Source organism: Ammospiza nelsoni, chromosome 5 (assembly GCF_027579445.1).
Source record: "Ammospiza nelsoni isolate bAmmNel1 chromosome 5, bAmmNel1.pri, whole genome shotgun sequence".
Classification (NCBI taxonomy): Eukaryota; Metazoa; Chordata; class Aves; order Passeriformes; family Passerellidae; genus Ammospiza; species Ammospiza nelsoni.
The window spans coordinates 8,065,071-8,089,280 of record NC_080637.1 but is presented as its reverse complement, the minus strand read 5'-3'; the positions used below and the strand labels follow the sequence as shown (position 1 = coordinate 8,089,280).

At 41.8% G+C, this 24,210-nt stretch overlaps 1 protein-coding gene across 6 annotated transcripts in view; it reads left to right on the top strand.

The window, feature by feature from the left end:
- The window catches only part of GRM3 (glutamate metabotropic receptor 3), a 105,085-nt gene that overhangs the window by 55,250 nt on the left and 25,625 nt on the right, over positions 1 to 24,210 (top strand). For all 6 annotated transcript variants that reach the window (XM_059472387.1, XM_059472386.1, XM_059472385.1 and 3 more), the window contains 2 exons: positions 3,196 to 3,799; positions 16,651 to 17,506. In XM_059472387.1, the coding sequence (XP_059328370.1) occupies positions 3,302 to 3,799; positions 16,651 to 17,506 (1,354 nt within the window). In that variant the 5' untranslated portion in view covers positions 3,196 to 3,301. The remainder of the gene's footprint in view (positions 1 to 3,195; positions 3,800 to 16,650; positions 17,507 to 24,210) is intronic.

The following is a 24,210-nucleotide window of genomic DNA, read 5'->3' as shown; positions in this document are numbered from 1 at the left end:
TTCCACCAGAGATCCAAAGGCTATAGGGCAGGAATGCAGTGCTAACAGAATACCTAGAACAATACAACCCTGCCTGTAGCTGACATTAAAACTTTAAATATAAACAAAAAATTAAAGAATTTTCACTTGATCAGCAAGCACTTCTTTTGGAAATATGCTTTTAGTAGAAGACAGCTCTGCAAAAGCCAATAGGACTGATAAATGTACTGAAATTACTTCAGTGGTATCTTCATCATGTTTAAGAGGAGGAATATGGGCAGTATCAGCCTGCAATAGGTATGAAATGTTTGTATATATAGTCCTGAGTTACACAAGCTGCAGAGAAAGCATGTGGGAGGTGCACACCAGAGAGAACAGGAGAGGAACTGAGCTGCAAGCCCATCGCTGTGATCTGCTTTAAAATAGTCTCCTACCCACCATGATGTCTGTTCAGAGTCTCCACAGTGACCACCCAAATCTGCCTCACAGCTTCCTCCAGAAATCCTACCCATGAGAAACCCTGCAGGCACCCATCCCTCACAACCCAAATGGGAAACCTGCCCTGACAAATCAGCTTTTGCATGAACACCTTCACTCTGAACCTCTACTCAGCATCCTTGGTGCCCAGCAGGACACTCAATGCCACTACATGGACAGCAGTGCTGCCAAGTCTGATGAAAGAGAGAAGGACACTTTATACCACAAGCTGTGTTTTTATTTGCTGTCTCCCATTTATAAAGAGAGAATTTGAACACATAAAATACAATGTTTTTCCTGGGAACCAAGACTCTGCATCCATGGGGTCACCCTGTAATCTCAAAGCCCCCATGACAAACTCAGAACCCAAAGGCCCTGGGGAGGGTAAGACAATCAGTGCAGGTGGGTGGCCCCCACCCATGGACACCCCTTACCAAGCTGTGTATCCCCAGATAGAGCAGGACTGTGGGGATCAGTCACCTGTGTTCTCCAACCTGAATGGGGCTCCCACCTCCTCCTTTCACGTCCCTGGACACCTTCAGACCTTGCCAACATGAAGTGGCAAGGAAGAATCAGAGAAATGGTCATTCCCAATCCTCACCTAGTCAGATAGCCCTTGGGTTCTGCAGGGACTGATCCCATCACTGATCCCAGTTTCCCTCAGCAGTACCATTGTAACAAGCATAAATGACAGAACACAGAAATCCTTTGCATTCTTTGCTGAGGAAATCAGTTGTCCAAGTGCAATGTTGAAATAATTTTCAGTACGTTTCTATCCTTTCTTGCTGATGTATCAGAGACTCACACATTCCTGAGACATGGAGGAGATGCAAGTGAAAGGTGATTACATTTATGGAAATCAGCACTTTTGAAGGACTCAAGGGAATGAGAGCATCCTCCCTGCTTTAGCTCTAGATCTGTCCCAGGGTAGTTTCAGAAAACCTTCTAGAGGGCCCCATTTAAAAGCCTTTTCTTGGGGAAATTCAGTTGTTCCTGGTTGTGTTGAAGAGCTGTTGAAAGCAGATTGGGTTAATATGACCTTATAAAAGACTCACATAAATGCCAGAGGGAGCAGTAGGAGACAAGGGAGGTTTATTGCTCAGGTATCAGAGGAGCACTGGGAAAGATCAAAGTTTGGTTCTTGGCTGTGCTGATGACTTTAGGTAAATCACTCAAGAACAGCCTTGGAAGAACTTGGTTAGGAAGTTTTTCAGACTCAGTGACTCAGTGGGAACCTGGGGGTTCAGGGCACAGTTGACCTTTCCAAGTTTTGATAGTGACTGTGAGTGCTGAGCAGATCAAAATCTGAATTTAGAATCTTCCGAGAATCTCAATTCATTTCTCTGTGTCTCTTTCTCCCAAGTGTGAAACAGGGAAAACAAATATTTTGCCACTGTTATAAAGCTGCATGTATGAATGTTTGCTGAGATACAGTGGCAACAGACGCCACAGAGGTAAAAAAAAATGATATTGCATTAAAAAAATTCCCAAGTCCTGTTTTTATCTAAACAGTGGATTAGCCATGAAAACAATGGAATTGAATTATTAACCACACAACTATTTATGTGAAAAATGTCACATTTTTGTCTGATAATGATTTCCAATGGGGTAGTATCACCATTTTATATGCTCTCTTTACAATTCAATAATGTTTGGTAAATTAGAGTACTAAGTCTGATACAGAAAGTACTGCTGAACACAGTCAACATCATTTCTTCTGTTAAAAATTACCAGAAAATACATTTTCTGGACCTGTTTAATAATCCACATGTGATAAACAAACTAACTTACTTAAAGATCATTTAGGGATGAGGAAGCCTTTTTTCCATTGACATTTCTGAATGAAAAATTCTGCTGAGACAGTCTGCAGCTCAGACTGTTCAGATAGCAGAGGGAGACCTTTAACAGTGCATCTGACCCATTATTGATTTATGAGAGAACAATGTTGGAATAAATATGAACAAAAAATTATCCTTTCACTCAATTTGGTACAGCAATGTTGAAATTGTCCTAGGATAAACAACTGCCTTGCAATAAGCATGTTCATTCATTATTCAGTGTTAAATCTTAATTGTTGCTGATTTCAATTTCTTTGTGCTAAGTGTTTCTAAATTATAGATAACCCTGCAACTCTAATAGTATATACTCTGTTATAAAAAAGGTAAGTACAGAAATAAATTATTAAAGTGTTCTGCTTAACTATTGCCACACAATTCATCTCAGAATTGGGAATTCAAGGCAGCCACTTTGATAAATTTGAAGAGATATTGACAAGGAATCCATGGCCAGGTCATGCATCTGTGCTGCATAAACAGATTTTGCATGTGCATATTTATTTACAAAATTGTAACATTGCAATCTTCACTCTCAGGTTTGATTTTTCTCCTTTTCAGGTCATTGGCAAACTGTCCTGACCTTAGTGAGAGTAAAATCATATCCTAAGCACACACATCACTGCTGTGTTCTCCCTTTGATCTGAGCCCTGAGCTGCAATTAACATTAAAGAGAGAAAGTCCAGCCGCAAGCATTTTCCTGCCCTGAGCAAGCATCAAACATGAGACTCCTTCTTGTCATGTCTCTCATTCTCCTCTTTCATGTCTCTCTTACTTATTTATGTATTTACCTTAATTTGCTTGGAAGAGTTTTGTTTGCCTCAGGGAGGGGTGGCTGTATGATTAAGGCATCTCACATCCCTGTGTCTCCTTTTGCCTTTTCTAATTCTTTACATTTCTTCTTTAGAGGTCCAGTGGAAAAACCTGTTGGCTTGTTCTTCACTGGCTTGTGGGACAGCACTTCATATCTGGCAATGGATCAGAAGGACTGAAGAGTGTTTTTGCTCCCACCAATGTTTCTTAGAGCTGCTAAAACAGGACCAATGAAGATGTTCACCAGACTCCAAGTCCTTGCGCTAGCTTTATTTTCCAAAGGAGTTTTCCTTTCCCTAAGTGACCACAGCTTTGTCAGAAAGGAAATTAAGATAGAAGGAGACCTGGTCTTGGGAGGCTTATTCCCAATCAAGGAGAAAGGCACTGGGATAGAAGAATGTGGGAGAATCAATGAAGACCGAGGCATCCAGCGCTTGGAGGCCATGCTGTTTGCAATTGATGAAATCAACAAAGACAACTACTTGCTGCCGGGAATTAAACTTGGAGTTCACATCTTGGACACGTGTTCCAGGGATACATATGCCTTAGAACAGTCTTTGGAGTTTGTCAGGGCATCTTTGACTAAAGTGGATGAAACTGAGTACATGTGCCCTGACGGCTCCTATGCCATCCAGGAGAATTTGCCACTGCTCATTGCAGGAGTCATTGGTGGTTCCTACAGCAGCGTCTCCATACAGGTGAGTCACAGCAGCCCCACCAGGTGAGAACTGTTAATCTGCAGTTCCAGTGAGAGAACCACTGGTTATGTAAGTTTGCCAGTAAAGCAAGTCTTAGCTTGATCACTTTACCCTAGGCGTCAAGCTAGCATATGATTTTTACTGAATTTACATTAGTTCGATTCACTCTTTAAAATACTTATTGTATTTCAAACCTCCAGCAGCTGTCCACTTCTTCTTGTTATGGTGTACCCTGAAGGCATCTGAAGTTTACAAACTTTATTTCAAACTTTGCATTTCATGACACTTTCTACAGCTTAAAATGCAGATATATGTTCACATCAATCATAAATGATACCACCTACATGTCTGAACATGTGTTCCTGCCATGCTGCATGTTCATAACATTCGTCATTTTAACAACAGAAATTTAAAATTAAAAAATAAATCCTTGTCTTCTAGTCACTAGTAGGGTTTCCCAAGGCTAAGTGTTGGGGCTAGACCTGTTTAATATCTTTATCAATGGCCTGGGTGAGGAGATCAAGTGTCCCCTCAGTCAGTTTGCAGATGAACTCAGCTGGGCAGGAGTGCTGATCTCCTGGAGAGTAGGAAGATTCTGCAGACTGAACCAATGGACTGAGGTCAGTGGTATGACGTTCAACAAGGCCAAGTACAGGTCCTGCACTTGGGTCACAACAACCCCCTGCAGGACAACAGGCTGGGGGAAGAGTGGCTGGGAATTGTCCCAGCAGGAAAGGACCTGGGGGTGCTGGCTGACAGTGGCTGAACGTGAGCCAGGTGTGCCCAGGTGGCCAAGAAACCAATGGAATCCTGCCTTGTATCAATAGTGGTGTGTCCAGCAGGACCAGGGCAGGGACCTCTGTTCTGGGGACTGGTGAGGCCACACCTCACATCCTGTGTCGAGTTCTGGGCCACTCACTGCAACATTGAGGTGCTGGAGCACGTCCAGAGAAAGGCAACAGAGATAGTGAAGGGTCTACAGGAAAGATGGTGAAGAGTCTCCTCCTGAAGGAGCTGGGGGTGTTTAGCCTGGAGAAGAGGAGGCTCAGAAGGGACCTTATAGCTACAAACACCTGAAAGGAAGTTAGCCAGATGAAGGGGGCCCTCTTCTCCCCAGCAACCCATGACAGGTTGAGAGGAAATGGCCTCAAGCTGTGCTAAGTGAGGTTCAAGTTGGACATCAGGAGAATTTCTTCACAGAAAGGCTTGTTAAGCATTGGAACAGATTCCCCAGGGAGGGAGGTGGTGGAGTCACCATCCCTGGATATTTTAAGGAAATTACTGGATGTGGCACTCAGTGCCAAGGTCTGGCTGACATGGTGGTGATCAATCAAAGGTTGGACTCTGGGATCTTGGAGATATTTTCCAACCTAAATGATTCTGTGATTCTGTTCTCACATTATTTTGGGTCAAATAAAACAAGCCAGTTCACACGACTCATAATCACAATGGGTGCTGTCTGAAGCCCAGACTGATGCACACTAAGACCCTGCATCTGGTATTTCTTCATGGTCAGCTGCAGGTTTCCAAAGGCACCAAGTCTTGACAGTGCAGGATGTTTCTTCAGACTCAGTGTGGGACATTTTTCCAGACTGAGCACAAGCCTTAATGGCTGCACCAGTGTCAACAGCAATAAGAGTTCTTGTGTACTGCAGACTATCCCAGCAGTGACAGAAAGCCCACAGAACTTCATTTGCCTGTTTCATAAATAGGGCAAGAGTTCATCCAATGTTCATTTCAATCAGAATTACTCTGGGGAGCTGGTTGCTGCTCTTGTGAAGGCATAAAATCCCATCAGTTGGGAGCATGGTCAGATCCCATAGGACATGCACGAGCACAGAAGAATTTAAAGAAATTGTGTTTTATTTCCTTTTGTATTCCAGTGTGTAACCCATCTTTGTATTCATAGTAGGGAATATAAGGGCAAATCCTTACCCATACAGCAGGAGAACAGTTTCTGCAGGGCAGAACCTCAGCCGTCTCTTGTAGTAGAAGTGGTTTTGTCCCTCTGTGGACCAGCTAGCAGAGCAGGAGTGTATCCTTCACCAGTTATGTGGGTCTGATCACTTGGAGCACAAAGAACAAGTAAGTTTCAGGCTGGAAAAGAGATATCTGAAGGGGGGAAATGGTAGCTGCAGAACCTTGGGCAGCGCAAACTGTTAAGGAAATCATTTTTCATTGTCTCTTCCAATCACACAAAGAATGCATCAAATGAAACCAGCAAATGGTAGGTTGTTGTGGACACTAAAAGCTGAATGAGTTCCAGAAGTGACTAGAAACAAAAAGAAGAAATTCTATTAGATACTTCCTATGGTTCAGCAGTTCCCAGAGCTACAACTTTCTGAAGGCGGGCAAAATATTTTGAAGCATCATATGACTGCCCTATCCCACTGGTGAGGGAGTGGGAGTTTTTTTGCTGTACCTTTGGTTTGTGGTCAGTGTGTTCCTCAGTCTACTCTAAGTTCAAGTGTGTCCAAAGGACATGAAGATATAAGGTAGCCTAATAGACATATCTATAAAAGTAGTTACAGCCGAGAAGGTTGTGCAGGTATTTCATTCCCTCCCAGAAACCCAGAGGGAGTCAGATCACATTTCTAAAGTACTCAGTGGCGTCTTGCACAAGATCTGTCAGCCTGTCCCTTTGAAGCCCATTTCTGGTGATCACTGAGACTAAATCCATATCTGAGGCAGTAGATTGGATGCAGCACAAATCAAATATACATTATTTATATATGTATATAAATGTGTGTATATAGATGAGTGTATATAGATGTTTCATATTCCAAAATCTTATTTTTGGAGCAGCTGTCCAATGGAATTGGAAGTCCTGATTAGAGATTTTCTCAATCAGTACATGTAAAAAATGGTAATATAGGTCTATGGAAATCTGTAGGTCATCCAATTTTTAAAACCTAAGGAGGATGATGGAACAATACTTATAGCTAATATTACTCTATGATCTTCCCTAGACTTATCAAAAGTTTTTAAAAGTGAGATCTTTCTTAACACAGTTCTTCAGAAAAACAAATAGTTTCACAAATCATTCAACTTGTCATCAAACATCTTCCATTTTTCTTCTAGAAAAAAGTGTTCAGATGTTTATTCTCTCTTTACATGGATTGTGTTGGCCTTCCTTCAGTCTCTCTTTTCTAGCTTTCCTCTAGATTTCACACCACCTATAAAAAAGATGTAATTAAACCTAGAAAAGACAATTAAGCTATTCACTCCTGTTGCCCATCCTGCTAAGATAGTCAGTCACAAGTTCTCTTCCAAAAGAAAATCCCTGTCAAGAATAATAGACATTGCAGACTCAAGCCTGAAATTGTAAGGACTTTCAAGCATTAAAGGCAAGCATTTTGGTGCCATACCAATTTCAGAGCCAGTCACCTGGACAGAGTAGCTCCAGTAACAACTGGAATCACACCACTGCTGAAAGTCAAAATATTTCACCAGGGGTGTGTGTGCAAGGCTCAGCACCCCTTTCCCTGAGTGTTTAAGCAGCATCCAGGGTGCTGGATGCTTCCAGATGTAGCCCTGGCAAACATTTTTCTTTTGCTGAGAGCTGTAAACATCATAAAGTCCACAGTGCAGTTTCTTAGCCTTAAAATAAAACATGCTGAGTTCTTCAGACAAAAATTATTCCTGGCTTTTTTCTCCCCCTCCTGTGAATTTGTCTTTATATTTCAATATTTTTTCTTCCTCTCCCTTTGCCCTCCCTCTCCTGCTTTTTTTCTGGACAGCTGTCTGCCAAATCACTTCATGATGCTCCTGCTGTCAGATTTGTACTTCTTTCATTACCCTTCCACTAAGGAATAAAAGATTTTGCTGGTAAATCAGCAATGAACACCTTCCCCACTGAGTCAGTATGTGAGATAGGCACTTTTTGCAGAGACTAAAAGCAACAAGAGAATGCAGAATGCTTAATTATTTTCTGGTCAGACTAGGCTATTATCGTTAATGATGATCTGGATAATTAGTTTTTAGATGTTGTGTTTAAATTAGCAGTGAGCCCAATCTGCACAGCATTTGATTCTTCAAAACTCAAGCCAGGATTCTTAGTCAATGGAAAAGCTCATGTTTTAAAAAAATTAAAAATCTGTTTTCATGAAATAAAATTCTGACTTGAGTTGAATCTAGCATCAGGAAACGAAGAATTACAAATCTGGGGAGTTTTTTTTTGGGCTTGTGGCTTTTCATCTGAGCCAGGTTATCCACTCTTTCTTAGTTGACAACAGAAATTTCAAACATATTTTCCTTGGAGAGATTGACACAGTAAAGATAATAAGAAACAGAGGCAGTATTCATTTGCAGAGGAGCACCTGCATAGCCAATCCCAATTCCATACTTGAGATACTTAGGTCTGCTCTTTTCAGGAATATGCATGTGGGTGCAAGAACACCTTTATTCAAGTGCTGGGTTCGTTCTTCCTTGTTTCTGAAAACTGGATTTTTCTTCTGAAAATGAAGACTAGGGTCCATTCCCTGCAGTCAGCTCTTAAAAAAATTAAATCATTCCTTTAGGTGGGCTGGATTTTTAATGTCTATGTATATTATATTGACATGATGTAAAGATTTTATCCTGGCTGTTACCTGGCTGTCAACACACAATACCTCCAGATCACAACCACAAAAGTTATTTCCAATTTAGAGCCTCATCCAGAAAAAATGGCAGAACAGAAACCAGTGCCCTGCTGTCTTCTCTTCAGTTCCTTGCTGTGTCTCAAGTAAACTGTAACAAAACCACTGCAGCAGGTTTAACGGTGCATTACTGCTATCAGAAAAGCTAAAGCCACTCCTGAGTGACCATCTGGCATGAAATTCAAAATATGTACTCATTTACTGGCAATCTTTTCCTGGCTGTCATTTCTCCTTAGCCACAAAAGTCTGCCAAGGGCTCATGGAGCCTGAAAGCTAATCACCTCCATTTCCTTCCTCCAAGAATAAACCGTCTTTCAACCAGAGTCTTAACAATAGCTGCTGACTTCCATCACCACTGAAAATAGTGTAAAATCCTTAAATGAACCAAAAAGTAAACAAAACGTAGCATACAGGGCTCTGTCCCACTGTGCATGGACCCCACAGGGATGTGGGCAGGAGACATGGGCAGGGGGTTTCAGAGGTTTGCCAAGCCACACAACCCATTTGTGCTGTGGACTGACAGCCTCTGGTGATTTTGTGCTTGTGAAAGTGAACCAGATTCTTACTAAAAAATCCATTCTCTGAACTGGGCCACCTACCACCAGCATGTAAGCCACACATGCACTTGCCAGCTTCCATGTGTCTCCTTTAAACTCTCCCCTCTTTTATCTCTGTTCTTCCCCTCTTTCCACCACCCCTCAGCCAGATTCTTGCTGTTTGTTCCTCTCTTTGTTTCTATTCCACATTCAGAACCTGAACAGCCACTAGGCTGAGGTTTTCAAATGCCCAAAGAACACTGAGCATTTCATTCCTAGAGATTTCAAAGGAATGTGGGTACCTCCCTCTGGCTTCTCTGAAAATCCCACTGTAACTGATTACTTTGCAATCATTTTGATTTCGTTTTGGGCTATAATTTTTATTTCCTAAGTGTGTGCATTTTGTCCTTTTGCTAAGGGGAAATTGTAAGACTTTACAGGGGTGGATAAGTAACCACTGAGATCACAGGTAAGAAGGAAGGAGCTCTACCATACAATGAGAGAGTCGTGGAATTGTTGAGGTTGGAAAAGACCTCTAAGATCAGTGAGTGGAACCTTTAACCCAGCACTGCCAAGCCCACCATTAAACCATGTTCCCAAGTGCCACATCTATGTTTTGTGAATACTTTCAGAGCTGGTGAATCCATCACATCCTTGGGCAGCCTGTTCCAATGCCTGACCACCAATTCTGTGAAGAAATTTTTCTTAGTATCTAATCTAAACTCCCCTTGCTCAACTTGAGACCCTTTCCCTTTGTCTTATCACTTGTTAGGGGAGAGGAGACCAACCCTCACCTACTGCAATCTCCTTTCAGGGAGTTGTAGAGAGCCATAAACTGCTCCAAGTGGGAAAGGATGTCACTACAAGAGAAAGTGGTCAAGAATAAGAACTAGCTAGGGTCACCTAGACATCACCTATACTTATTCTACCCCTTCTGACTAGGATTTACTCATCAGTTAACAAGTCTCAAATTACCATATTTATCATTGATAACTCTTTTAGTTCCAGAAGCAATTCCATGTTCCTTTAGAACCAACAGCCCCAGTTTTAGTACCTTTTCTGATCCTGTGTAAATGGGACATGAGTCACAGGCAGGTTTATGAAGTCTCAGAGAAGAGTTGCACTCTCAGGCAAAGCAAGATCTTCTGCACAAGTCTCTTTTCAGCTGCAGGTTTGGTGCTCAGTTTACCTCACTGCAACAGTAATGCTGTGTGGAGGCAGAGTGCATATGTGACAGCTCACTGTGCCTTCCCCTGCAGGAAAAAAGATTTCCAAACAATTCCTTCAAAGCACAACATTTCTCTGCAGGACCTCCATGGTTTGCTTTTTATTGCACAGGACAGACACAAATATGAAAATAAATTCTCAAGTCCTATGCAGAAATCCTAGCTGTTATTCTGACAGTAGTCCTTATTTCTGATGTTCATTTTGCAGATGAAGTTATTTCACAGTTCAAACACTGCTTCTCTCTGTGTGGCAGCTACTGAGTCCACTGCAAACACTTAGCTATATTTTTCCCAGCTTCATTGCTCCTCATTTTCAGAAGAGCAAGACTTCACCCTTCACCCCTCTTCCCACTAACAAAAAATGCCAGACATTTTTTATTCGTTTGATAGTGAATTATCTTTTCCTCAGTTATCTTTTGGAAGCTATTTTGTTAAGGAACAATACCTACAAAGTAGGAAACAGGTCTCTTAATACCAAAGAGTGTAAAAGCTGATGGAAATCACTTCAGTCCTGCAATGCACCATAAGATTCCACGGGAGAAAAAGCCGGGCTGGGATTCCTAAATAACCTCACTGCATCTGGTTGAGTTCCTTACAAGTGACCTTTGGTGATTTAAAGAACTGGGATATTGGCATTCTCAGTGACTTTCTGGGGTCAGTGCTTGCAGTTCTGCTGAAGCCAAATTGGTGCTTTTTGCTGCAGGTCATGACACAGCCCCTGTGCAGCCACTGCCTTCATTAGTGCTTATTATGATATCCCAGAGATGGCACCCTTAGTTTAAAAATGGGTTAGGGAGAGGTGATGTTGCAGGCTGACAAAGATTTTTCAGTTCTGAAAGCAGTGAGGCCCTTAGGGTCCTCATTTCCCTTTGAAAGCAAATTAGCTTGGAGTAAATTTTTTCTTGGGTCCAAGATGAGCAGCTGCATCTGCATCACTGAACTCTCCTCCTCCTAAATACTCCCAAATTATGTGAGGATGCCAGAAGTGTCCAGACTGAGTCACTCAGGGACACACTGTCCCCAGGTAGGAGCCTACTAAATCCCAAGAGAAGGGGGAAAAATTATGGTGGAGCCCAGCTTTTCAGTATTGCTCATGTTTATTGCCAGAGATGCAGTCTGGCAGCTCACAGCCTGCTGGGCTGTATCTGCAGAACATGGCCAGTACATAGATGGAAATAAGTATTTCTGTTTATTCTATTCTCTTTGGACCACATCTAGAGTGTTACCTCTAACTTTCAGTCCCTTGGTAAAAGAATGATTCAATAAATACAAATATAATAATGGGGAGGATAATCAGGAGCACAAACCCTACAGAAAGAAATTGAGGGAACTGCATGTGTTTAGCCTGGAGAAGGTTTGGTGGGAAACTAACATCAGCTTTTCAGTGTGTACAGGTTTGCTCTCAGGAACACAAAGTAAATGTCTTTATCAACATCATGCAGGACCAGAGGATAGAAGAAAATACTCATAAATTGGAAAAAAGGGAGATTTTAACCTGAGAAAAAAATGTACATTCCAGTAGTTGAGACCATGGGGAGACTGCACAGGAGGCTGTTGGCTAGAGAGGTACCTCATTTATTCTCTACCTTAGGTTTATGCCTGCCACCCACCACACACCCACATCCCAGCCCATTCAGAACCAGTGTTTCTTTCCTGCCTTTCTAAAATAGCTCTTTCTGCCAAACTTTTGGTGTATTTTTATATTTTAGAAACAAAAAAAATTAAATCAGGAAAAAAACCCCTGTATTATATATTGGTATGAATGTTTTAGATGCAGTTTGACTTCCAGCTGCCCAAATAATAACCAAAAGGCAACAAGACAGATTTCAAGGCAGATCATTTAGGAACTGGATAAAACATACACTAGCCACAGTCCATGTTTTTTCAAAGCAAGAGCTCAGGCCCTGTGTTATAGCAATGAAATTAGGAAAAACCTTGGGACATGGCTTTGCCATGGTCTTGCTGTGGGAATCTGGACTTGCAACTTATTCCCAGAGACAGAAAGACTTTCTCAGGAGACCAAAGGCAACAACAGAATCTCCATTAGGACAGATTGCAGCTCAGAGAGACAGAAATTTGCCCAGTTTCTCAGCAGAGAAAAAACTTTACCTTAATGTTATTCTGTTCCACAGCCTAATTTATTGTCTGTTCAGAGTAGCTCTTCCCTGTCTCAAAGGAGCTCTGTGAAATTAGATTCATTAAGCCACATTAAGTGCCATGAGACTCTCTCATGGTTAAATTTCAGAAGGGCAGAGAGCACTGTCATCTAACAAGGGGCCCCCTCTGTCCAACAAATGTGCAATACACACTTGTGAATTGTGGTAAAAACACTCTACTTGTTCTATCTAACACATTTGAGATTTATCTTTCCTTCTTTTGTCCAGAATATTTCCTGTGTTTTCCAGTCCCATACACATTCAAAAAAATCAATGTAATAATCTCAGGGCCATTAAAAAGGGAATTTTTTAACCAAAACATCAGAATAAATTCTACTGCCAGCAAAAATAAAAATCTTATAAAGGTTAAAGAAAATGTTCTGTGAGATTCAATAAATCATAAGATAGATCAAGATTACTGACACATAGAGGTGTTGCTTATCTGTCTCCATTTACCAGCAGGATTCTTGAATGGCCACAAATACAACCAAACACAGGTTCACGTGTTTGATAGCTGAATTTAATTCATGGCTCCTTGCAGGTGGTTGTTATGAAGCCATTTTCAGTGTTTTAAAAAGATTGGCAATATCTCACAAGCATTTATGCTATCCCTGCAGCTCAGAGGAGCAGAAGTGACAGGTGCAGAGAGGGAGAGGGACACTGGTTTCCCCTGGCACTGCCACAGCCACTCCATTTGCAGGATTTGCTGGTGCCGGTGTGTCCCTGTGGCTGGCACTGGACTTACTGCCACGCTAAACAAATCACCCACCAAATCACCATCCCAGCAGCTGAGTGAGAGCCAGGTTTGCCTGGGGAGTGGCCCCTGACCACAGGATGGTGGCTGCACTAATAAACCCAGCAGCACAAGAGCAATAACGTTTTCCCATCTCTCTGAATGCAGATTCCACCCACATCCTTTACTCACAGCAAGCTCTGCTAAGTGGCTGGTTTAGTTTTGCAGATGCAGAACATCCAGATTTATCTTCAAAGGTGTCTGCAAAGCCCACCAGTTTTGACAGTGAAAAAACCTGGCTACTACTGCCGCTTAAGTACCAACATATGGATTTCAGGCACTAATTGCATGCACCAAGGCTTGATTAAATTGCTCCCTGGAGCTTTGCCAGAATAAATTATTTCACTGAGCAAAAGCTGGATCTGCACTGCAATTTTGAAGCTGTTCCACACATGCCAAGGCAGCATGGAGCTACACTGGAGGTGTGCCTCAGGTGGTTCAATCTCAGTGCACATAACTCTGGTTTATATCCCACTGTCCTCTACTTCCCTCAGCAGACACAGTCTTAGATATCAGCTCTTCTGTAGACCCTGCTAGATACTGTTAGCCTCTTAACCAGGATAATATTTTCATTATCAAATGCTCAGATCAGCATGAAAATGGCTGGAAAAAGGGACTGTTCTGAAATCAATTGCATCAGCTAAGTGCCTGAGCTTTTTGGAAAAATACATCCCTAATATCACAATGTACAATATTCCAGAAAATCCCCACTTGAAAATTTCATGAGTGTCCTGATCTGAATTAATAACAGATACAACTTAACTGAACTCCATGAACAGTAATAGTTCTCAGGGATGATTGGGTCACTGTTCTTTATGATTAATCAGACTTCCTTGTATTTTTTTAGTCCATGAAAAATCTACCATCTGGACAGCTTTGTAATGAAGAGCTTTACAGCAAACAGCTGTAAACACATGAAAACTTTCTTCTCCTAGAGCACAGGAATGAGAATTACAGGTGTTTTCAGGGACCCTGGAAATATAGTTGCCTCCAAGGCTGAGGGCCCCTATGTAAACTGGGAGAGCAGTTCTATGGATGCTTTTGCTTCTCAGACTAAAAGAAAAAAAAAATTAAAAAGGCACAAACAAACAAACAGAAAAAATAAAAAATGAAAATGAAACCAAACTAGCTATAAAGCTGCCGTATTTTTTAGGAGAACCTTTCCGAGAGTTGATGAGTTGAAGGCTTGTCCACTCACTGACCAGCATTACCGGAGCTGCTGAAAATGGACTTTTTCTTTAGCAAATTTGAGGGGGGAAATGCAGAATGGTATGTGTGCATATCTTCGTTATGGTTTAGCACAAATGAAATAACTCCTGCTAGAATAAACTGAGACAAGAATAGCAATTCCAGCCCACACAGTTCTGCAGGAAATGTTCCAGAATAGCTACATGGAGTACATTCTCATTTCCAAATCGGAGTGCTCTTGAGAGAGGACATGTGAACCAAATCATGTGGATATGTGGGCATGTAATCAAACTTACAAAGCCACAGGGACTTAAAAATGCTCAAAGCATCCATTGTACCTTGGTGACAGAACAAGCCTCTCTTCCGATCCTGTTGCTTTAAAGCTGTTCATTTCCATCACCAGATGCAAATTAAATCCCACATTTCCAGTATACGGCAGTTTAATGATTGTTACCATCCAGCAGGGAGGTTGAGAACACAACAGCTTCTTTCTGAGGGACAGTAACTTGTTCAGCTGCAGCATTCCCAGCCTTGTACCTGTACCCACTGGCAAAACTGCACTGTCAGCTACAATCCAGGATACTCCTTCCAAGCACTGTAGGAAAGGTTTTGTTTTGGCTTAAACTAAAATAAAACACTAACAATGGTGTTTTTGTGAAGGCAAACTTCAACTCCACAGCTTGGACAGGACACTCGGTCTTTACTGGTGTTGCAGAAGAACAGGAGGATAAGAACCTCCTGAAGTCCTCAGTTCCATGTGGTCCAGAGGTTGTGAAAGCCCCTGTACATATGTGGCTCACAGCAGAGTCTGGTCCAGATGAGATTACTCCAGTTTACAAGGACACTAGTTCAGTGTCTGCATCACAGAAAAGACAGAATCTAAATCTATAAAATCCTAAGTCATACAGGTTGCTGAAAAGCAACAAAATTCTTCTGCTTGTTTTTTGGTTTTTTTTTGTTTTTTTCCACCAGACTCTCTAATTGGTTACTGATGTCTGAAACTTCCAAACTTGCCTCTTCTACAATATTTCTTTCAAAACAGTCCTTTGCCTTTGAATTCTTACAGACAATCTGTGGTCAAAGAAACATCTGGGAAAGATTAAAAAATTAAAGGATTGGGCAATTTTTAATAAGTTTCCCTTGGGAATCTCGAGTACACTAGTGCAGAAATCTCAAGCACATTGTTGCTTTTCAAATGATTTCGTCAGGCTGTACTCTAAGATTAGCTTCAAATTTTATTTACTGGACAGAACTTCCAGTCACCAATCTTCTCTTTGTCATTTAAGAAACTAAAATAGGAAAAAAATGTCATAACCTTTCTTCATTTATTTCCAGATATGATCAAGAGTGGCACTTCTGTGAGAGCAGCAGAGTAGATTTGGAAATATTTAAGTATTGGACATAGTCAAATATTAAAAAAAGAAAAAGAAAAAAGAAAAAGTAGGACTTTGGACCACATAAATCAAACTGGAATGACAAATAGAGATTATTAATTTTTTTTATTTTTTATTAAAAACTGTAGGTCAACATGACATTAGTTCAGTTGGGCAGGGCACGGTGCTTATAATTCCAAGGTGATGGGTTTGGTTCCCACATGGCCCATTCACTTAAAAGTCAGATTCAATGATCCTTGAGGGTGTCTTCCAATTAAGACCATTCTATGATTCTGTGAGTGTGTGATTCTGTGGTACTCTGACAGTGTGAAACACTTGAAGAGTACTAACATGCAAAAAATGTGCCATCTCAGCTGGTCTGCGGCCAGAATGTCTCAGAAAAAAAGGTTAAATGAGTAAAAAATAGGAGAGGTGGAGACTTAGCTTGAATAACTGAAATTAGAAAGTTTTACAAAAGGCCTGTATATTTGTGATATTTGCACAAAAGAGAAACTTATGTCTTATTAGTGTATTTGGTGATCAAATAGAATGAATCTTGGAGAAGATGAATCCTACTATGAACAGCAAAGGCATGCAAATCCCCAGGCCTTAGTAAGGAACACAGTCTGAAACTGAAATATATTGTCCATTTGTGTCTAATCATCTGTTGTTTAAACAGGCTGAGTTTCATGAAAACAAAGGTCCATTACAGTCCCAGCAGGACCCAGGGAATTAACTGGGCATCAGAACAGGTTTTGTGCATATGCTCAGTGCAATGCTTTCCCTGGAGTTTGTTATTAACATCCTATATCAACACCCTCAATCTGTGATCGCCAGAACATCTCTCATTAAAAAACACTGTCAGTGCCTTTCCCTAAATATTTCTGTTCCATTTTATAAATACCCCTCTTTAATAACCCATGCACCCTACTTTGTCTCTAGGTGGCAAATTTGCTCAGACTCTTCCAGATCCCCCAGATCAGCTACGCCTCCACCAGCGCCAAGCTGAGCGACAAATCCCGCTACGATTACTTCGCACGGACTGTGCCCCCGGACTTCTACCAAGCCAAAGCCATGGCTGAAATCTTGCGGTTCTTCAACTGGACCTACGTGTCCACGGTGGCTTCCGAGGGAGACTACGGCGAGACGGGCATCGAGGCCTTCGAGCAGGAAGCTCGCCTGCGCAACATCTGCATCGCCACCTCCGAGAAGGTGGGACGCTCCAACATCAGGAAGTCCTATGATGGTGTGATCAGGGAGCTGCTCCAGAAGCCCAACGCCAGGGTGGTGGTGCTCTTCATGCGAGGTGATGACTCCCGGGAGCTCATCGCGGCCGCCAACCGCTTCAACGTGTCCTTCACCTGGATCGCCAGCGATGGCTGGGGCGCGCAGGAGAGCATCGTCAAGGGCAACGAGCACATCGCCTCCGGGGCCATCACCTTGGAGCTCGCTTCCCATCCGGTTAAAGAGTTTGACAGGTACTTCCAGAGTCTCAGCCCTTACAACAACAGGCGCAACCCCTGGTTCAAGGACTTCTGGGAGCAAAAATTCCAGTGTAACCTGCAGAACCGGAAACCGCACAGAAAAGCTTGTGAAAAGCACTTCACCATCAACAGCTCCAACTACGAGCAAGAGTCCAAGATCATGTTTGTTGTGAATGCTGTGTATGCAATGGCTCACGCCTTGCATAAAATGCAGAGAACTCTCTGCCCAAACACCACCAAACTCTGTGATGCCATGAAGCATCTGGATGGCAGGAAGCTGTACAAAGATTATCTCCTGAAAGTAAACTTTACAGGTAATACCTCCTCTTTTGGTACCTAGAGAATGTAATTAAGCAGTGTAATTAAGGAAATGTTCATCAGTTATGGTAACAACCAGCCAAGTTCCTGGTATCAACTATTTACACAGTTCAGACCAGGGTGGTACAGGCAAGGTCACTTCTGTCACAAGAAGGCAGAAAAGAGAAGGAAGAGGAGATTGATGAGAATCCTAAAAAAAACAGGCTGATGTTCCTCCTGCTACCAGCAGAAGGAAGAGGTGAAGGTGGTAACAGCTGGTCTTGGCAATATTGCTCTCCATCCTGTAAAATTCCACACACCAACACCCATTTAATTCACAGCCAGTTTGGGCATGTCTGAAAGCCAATGGTCCCTTCACCACCTGCTACACCAGGCAGCCGCCTGCTAATCCCATGCCAAGACTTGGCCTTCTCTCCCTCACTTTGCTGCAAATTTAGATAATTGCTGGACCATGGCCAATGTCCTTGCAATAGTAAAGTAATAATTCCTGTCATAGAACGAGATGTTTATAAACTATTCAAATATATGGGGTAGTGCCATTACCTGTGTAACGGAACTACAGGCTTAATGGCAAACTATAAAAAAGCTACATTAAACATGTGCAGGAGATGTGGAGGAGGGTGATCAATCTGGAATGATATAAGCAAACTTCATGGGGACTGGCTGCGCAGCACATGGCATCTCTGTGGTTTTGCCACCACATAAGGCTGAGTTTAGCTTTTTTAATACTATGCCATAACAATATTACACCTCAGCAGAGCTAAATAGATCTACAGAGGAAAGAAGTAAAGTGTAGAACATCCTGCCTTTTTGTTTCTTCATGTCTGAGTTTCTTCTGAAGTATCTAGGTTGAACTTGAATTTCTATGTACTGTGAAACTGATACTCTCAGCTGCCTGAGTTGATAGTAAGGAACCATCATGCAGTGCTTTGAGTGAGACCTAGCTCCAAGAGGAATTGAAGGATAAACATGTGTAGGGTGCAGCATGCTCAATCCCAAGAGACCTTCAGTATTTGTACAATGCTAATAACACTGAAAACTACATAAAACTGTCAAATTGGAGCTTGAACTTTCCCCTCCTTTAGAGATGTTCTCAGCATTTGACCCAGATCACTTCTAGATATTATCAACCACATCCCTGGTATTTCTCCCACTCCCAGTGGGATGCAGCTGCTGTAGCCAAGTACTCAAGTCAGAATGGAACAAACTTCTTGGGTTTAGACCTCTAGAAATTAAGAATAATCCTTTCTCTTTCCCCTCCTCACAGCACTTACAACATAGAAGCTCTTTTCTCGCTTGCCTGCACTTATCCTCAGAGATACTTGAATGTCTTTAAATTGTTGAAATCAATTGGTTTTAGGAGGACAGCACTTCATGGGAGCTCATTCCTGGCATGCTGATCAGGAGGGAAGGCAGTGGTGTGCTTCTGTCCCTGCTAGGGAAATGCTTCACTACTGTAATGACCACCTAAATGAGTACGCACTTCAATCTTTTAAACTTCAATTATTTTGAAGATTTTTCTGACAATACAGGTATTTTTATGAGCTTAAATGATAATACTATTGATTCCAGTCTTAAGACTAAGCAACCTTTGTTTAAATATAGGATTCTTAATAATTTTTCTAACATGCAGATATTTTTAAGCTCCCAAGCATTTTCCCACTCAACACCTAGATATAAAGTCAAAATAACCCCAATTTTCTTTCACCAAAATCTCAGGAAATTTTTTTTATTTCTCTAGAGCCAGGAAAAATAGCTTTAATTTTGACTGAAATAACTTTTATTTTTTTATGAATTGGGAGTTGAAGCTGTTCAAGCTGGAAAAAAATTGAAGCCTTTAAATTTTCAGTTTTGAAAACAGAAAGCTCTTTTTTGAACCAAATTCATTGTATTAAAAATCAGCATGGAAATCTTTGAAACTCTGAAGAGCTTTATTTCCCATTAATTTTCATTTCCAATTTAAAACATTAAGAAACCTGTCAAGTTCTTTTCCAATGGTTTTGTTCCATATATATTTTTTAACAGCTTATAACATTATTTGCTCATCTTCTTTATTATTAGTTCTTCCATTATAATGTGAATCCCTGTCTTAATATAAGTTATTTCTAAAGCAAGTGAGTGATTTTTATGTAGTGAGTTATTAAGCAAGTCTTCCATCCCTTCCTCCTTTCAGAAGGGTGTGAAGAATTAATACATATGTGAGATTTTAATACAAATAAGTCTTGTCATTGTTTTTTATGGGACGAAGAATTATTCTTTGCTCTTTCCTGGCTGAAGAAGATCTTTGTGTGTGTCCTTAATGCAATGTGAGGACCTTGTTTCATGGTACAGTTGATCAATGATGCTCTTATATTTCCACCTCCAAACCTGAGTATTGTATTTGCGGGGTGCCCCGATGAAGGAAGGAATGATGAATGCGACTCCATGTTCTTAGAAGGATAATTTATTATTTTATGATACTATATTATATTAAAGAATGCTATACTAAACTATACTAAAGAATACAGAAAAGATACTTAGAGAAGGCTAAAAAGTTAATAATGAAAACTCCTGACTCTCTCCAGCATCCCAACACAACTTGGCCCTGATTGGCCAAAGAGTGAAAACAACTCACTGCAGAATGCAATGAAACAATCACCTGTGGGTAAACAATCTCCAAATACATTCCACATGAGCAAAACACAGGAGAAGTAAATGAGATAAGAATTGTTTCCCTTTTCTCTGAGGCTTCTCAGCTTCCCAGGGGAAAAATCCTGGGTGAAGGGATTTTTTCAGAGAATGTGAATGCCACACCTGAGTGTTCTCCCAGCACAGACAGAGGGTGGCACGGAAGTTACCAGTCCAGCAGCTGCACTGCAACCAAGTCAGGCTGTGAATGTTCTCTCTTCTTTAGCCTGGCTAGCCATCCAGACCCACCACAAGGAAGCAAGCAGGAAACAGAGCAGGGATAACCATATTTGCAAACACACAAGCAGCTATTTAAGCAATGCCTCCTCTGCTAAAAGGCAGAGGTCCACATAGATAAGCCCTGCAAGCACAGAAATGAAGCAAAGAAATGGTGAAAGAAGCCAAGCAAATGGCCCTGAATGTCTTGTCCCAGTTTGCTGGAACATGAATTTCACACACACCAGTCTGAGTAAATGATTGGGTGAGTTCCTATGACTGGTGTGGGATGGAACAATTTTAGACATTTACCCTTCACACTCAGATTAGTTTTGATTAGTCTTTGATTACAGTTAATGGAAGGGATCAGCACTTACAGAATGTGCTCCAGCCCGTGTGAGGTATGATTTGTCCCTATGTCCCTTGCTACTGACTACAGATGGAGCATGGAGTGATTAAGGTTTATTTTCACTTTGCCATTTAGCTGAAAGCCTGAAGTGAGAGTCCCAGGAACAGCAATAATGTGATTTACAAGGAAATATTCGGGGACCAGCTATCAGCAGGGTGGTTGTAGGAGACTGGCAGGATTTGTACATCCTTGTGCTGCCACTGCTGCTGACATGCTGTGTGACAGGTAATTTCACTAATATCTCTGGGTTCCTACTTATTTCTCCTTTTTCATTAAATCAAAATAACTCCACAGAACTGGAGTGTGGGATGAAGACAGGGTGAGATTTCACTCCTTATTGTCTGTGAGATACACCAGGCACATAATTTTCTTGCAAGTCAGTAAGACATATATGACAAATGTCGTGATATTCTGAATCTTTTTAGTAAAGGAAAAAGAGATATCTGTGCCTAATTCCAGCTTCCAGCAGCAGGATGTGAGAATGCAACGTCCAGCCCTTAGATAAATGTACTCAGTTTCAGTGTTTGTTTGGCCTTTCAAAGAGATATAGGCTGGTTCATCTTCTTGATCTTCCCATCCTCTACATTCCCTCCTGAGGGCACAAGTGCAGCACTTGATGTTCTAAATCATGATGGTTTTCTGCTGATAAAGAGATGCCAGTTCAAGAGGCTGTTAACTTCTATTACCAGAACAACAAAGAAGTGCTGAGCAAAAGTAAAGGTCTCCCTGGCAGAGAGCACAGAGTAAACTCAACTTCTCACCATACCCAGCCATGGCCTGGTGAAGGGCAGCACACAGAGGGGCTCCAGGGATGAACCCACACATCCAGAAGCCTTGCTCCCTCACAGGGGTGGAGGGGACAGTGCAGCAAACTGCTTTGCTGACTAATTTAGCTCGTTTAAACCACCAGCAGGACACAGAAAAGCAATGTTGTCATTGCCCACAGCACTACTGCAAGCCTCACTTTTGACAAGTGCCAGGACAGTGTGAGAGGGGTGTCCATCATTTGGGATAAAAAAGTGGCAGGGTCCTTCACAGCTGTGCCCTACATGTTGCTGCCTGGTGTAGCTGCTCCTCCAGGGCATTTGACTGGAAGAGAAGGGTGAGGAAGGGCAGCCATGATAATGAAAGACCAGCATTAGCTCCAGGGTTGCTTATCTGTTGTGCAGGATAACCCAGGATTGGAGGGCTGGACTCCAGCTTTTCCCACTCCAGTTAGTAAGGGCTGATGCTGTAACAGGGTCCTCAGTCTAGAGGGGGAGCATATGGGCAGAGGGGGGTTGGATTTTGGCATGTACGCATGTCCACGTGTCTCATGCAGTTTTCTGAACCTGCACAGCTAATAGTTGGAGGAATTTGGCTAAAGTAGTAGACTTGGAAAAAAGATCATTAAAAATTTTAGGCAATGCATATTTAAAGTACTCAGTGTCTTTTCTTATCCTCTTCTCCCTCCTGAGTTACCAGAGTCACTGTCACAGATCTTTCTGTCTTGTGTTCAGAAATCCATCTCTTCTACAGAAAAGCCTGTGTCATCAAAGATAGCTTATCCTGGGCAAGTCCTCTCCCCTGGCTAACCAGAATGACTACTCCAAATGAGAAAAGGCTTGTAAGTCAGGTCTGATTTGTTCCCTTTCCTCCATTGGACTCTATGAAAAAAATTCTATTCTTACCTGGTCTTACATTTCTATGTGTTTTATTTTTTTCCTTCTCTTCCTCCTCACTCTGCCCCAGTCAACACTGAAATAACATGAAGCAGAAGCACAAATTCACCTTCTCATTTATTCTGGAGCACTGGTGACTTCTGTTGTGGGAACACAATTTCACAGACCATTTCCATCGTATCTGTTCCATCCAAGTAAGAAAGAGCTGCAGTCATGGTCTGCAACAAGCAGATGTCACCTTACTTCTGAGCACAGCAGCATTGCATGGTCCCTGCTCTGGGATTTAGCCATAAATATTTCCTGTCAGAAATGCACTTCAAAACTCAGTGCTCAGGCAGGCTGCATGGAGACAGACCAAAGAAATGCTGCATTTGCTATCAGGAGCAGATTACAGCTGCAGAAACTTCAAAGGCCAGGTATGAACTCACAGCAGGGAGTACCTGTGAGGGCTAAAGCTCAAGGCCCAGGCTCTGCAGCAGATGGCCCTGCTGCTCCATCACCTCATCCAGGAGCTCCTTCTCATCAGGTCAGACCCCCTTTGCCTTCAGACTCAGTAACAGTGAGGTCCTCGTGGCCTTCCTGGTGATGCTTATTTGTAGAATAAACCAGAACACTCTTTCAGATGGAGGCAAAGCTCACACGGGCAGAAGGCATCCACTTGTTAATCATGAAAGTTGTAGAAGTGTAATACATGATGGATTTGTAGCTAATAAAAGCAAGGAAAATGAGTGAATTCCCCAAGATACTAATTAAAGATATACATGAAAAAGATGTCTAGGGTTTATAGTAAAAAATCACTGCCTTTTCCTGGGACCACAAATGTGTCATAGTGTTTAAAACCTTGCAAGCAGCTAAGGGACAGTCTCTGAAAGCACACTTGAGACTTGCTGTTCCAGAGCAGAGGAACAGTTGAAGCTGCACAGTATTTTCCCATATTCTCTCTGTATTGGAGTTGCATTGGTGTAAATACACAGAGAGCTGCAGTGAGATTTTGATGGCTTGGTAATCCTGATGGCCTCGTCTACTTTCTCCTTCCTCCTCTCTTTAGAGGCCTCATAGGATCTGCTGTTCTTTTACTTTGGGTAAATTTACCCTCCAAGAGTAAATATAAATTTATAATATATATAAATTTATAATACATATAATATAAATTTACCCTCCAAGAGTAAATATATATATATATGCATTTCCATAGATTTTGATTGTGCATGCTATAGATTCATAATATATTAAATCATAAAATTAAAGAATAAAGCAGGTTAGGTGGTCTCTAGGCTAACTTCCTGAAAGGTAAGGCAGCTGTGTAATCAGATGATTTTGCTCAGGTCTTTATAGATGTAAACTGGTTGAAACTAAAGTAGTCTAGAACCTTTTCAACACCTAGTTTAGGTTTGAGATATCATGATGGCAAGCAACTGTCTGCACTCTGGGAGTGTTGTGTGTCACTCACTGCACCCTGTGAACTGGATACCTGGGCTGGCAGAGGGGCACAGGTGCCATCATCTCTAGGGCACATGTTCCAAATAAAATTCCCACTAAAACTTCTCTCACCATGATGGCAGGTCAGTGACATACCTGCTAATGGTGCCTGCTATCAAGCCCGAGACCATGGTAAAAAGCTGCTGTTTCATGTTTTCCTTTGTCACTAAGTCACAGTGATTAGCCTGAGTGAGCAGGAGCAGAGGCTGAATTGTGTTTTCACCCCTTGAGATAAGCTCCAGCAGCTGAGGCCAAGCTGTGCTGGGCC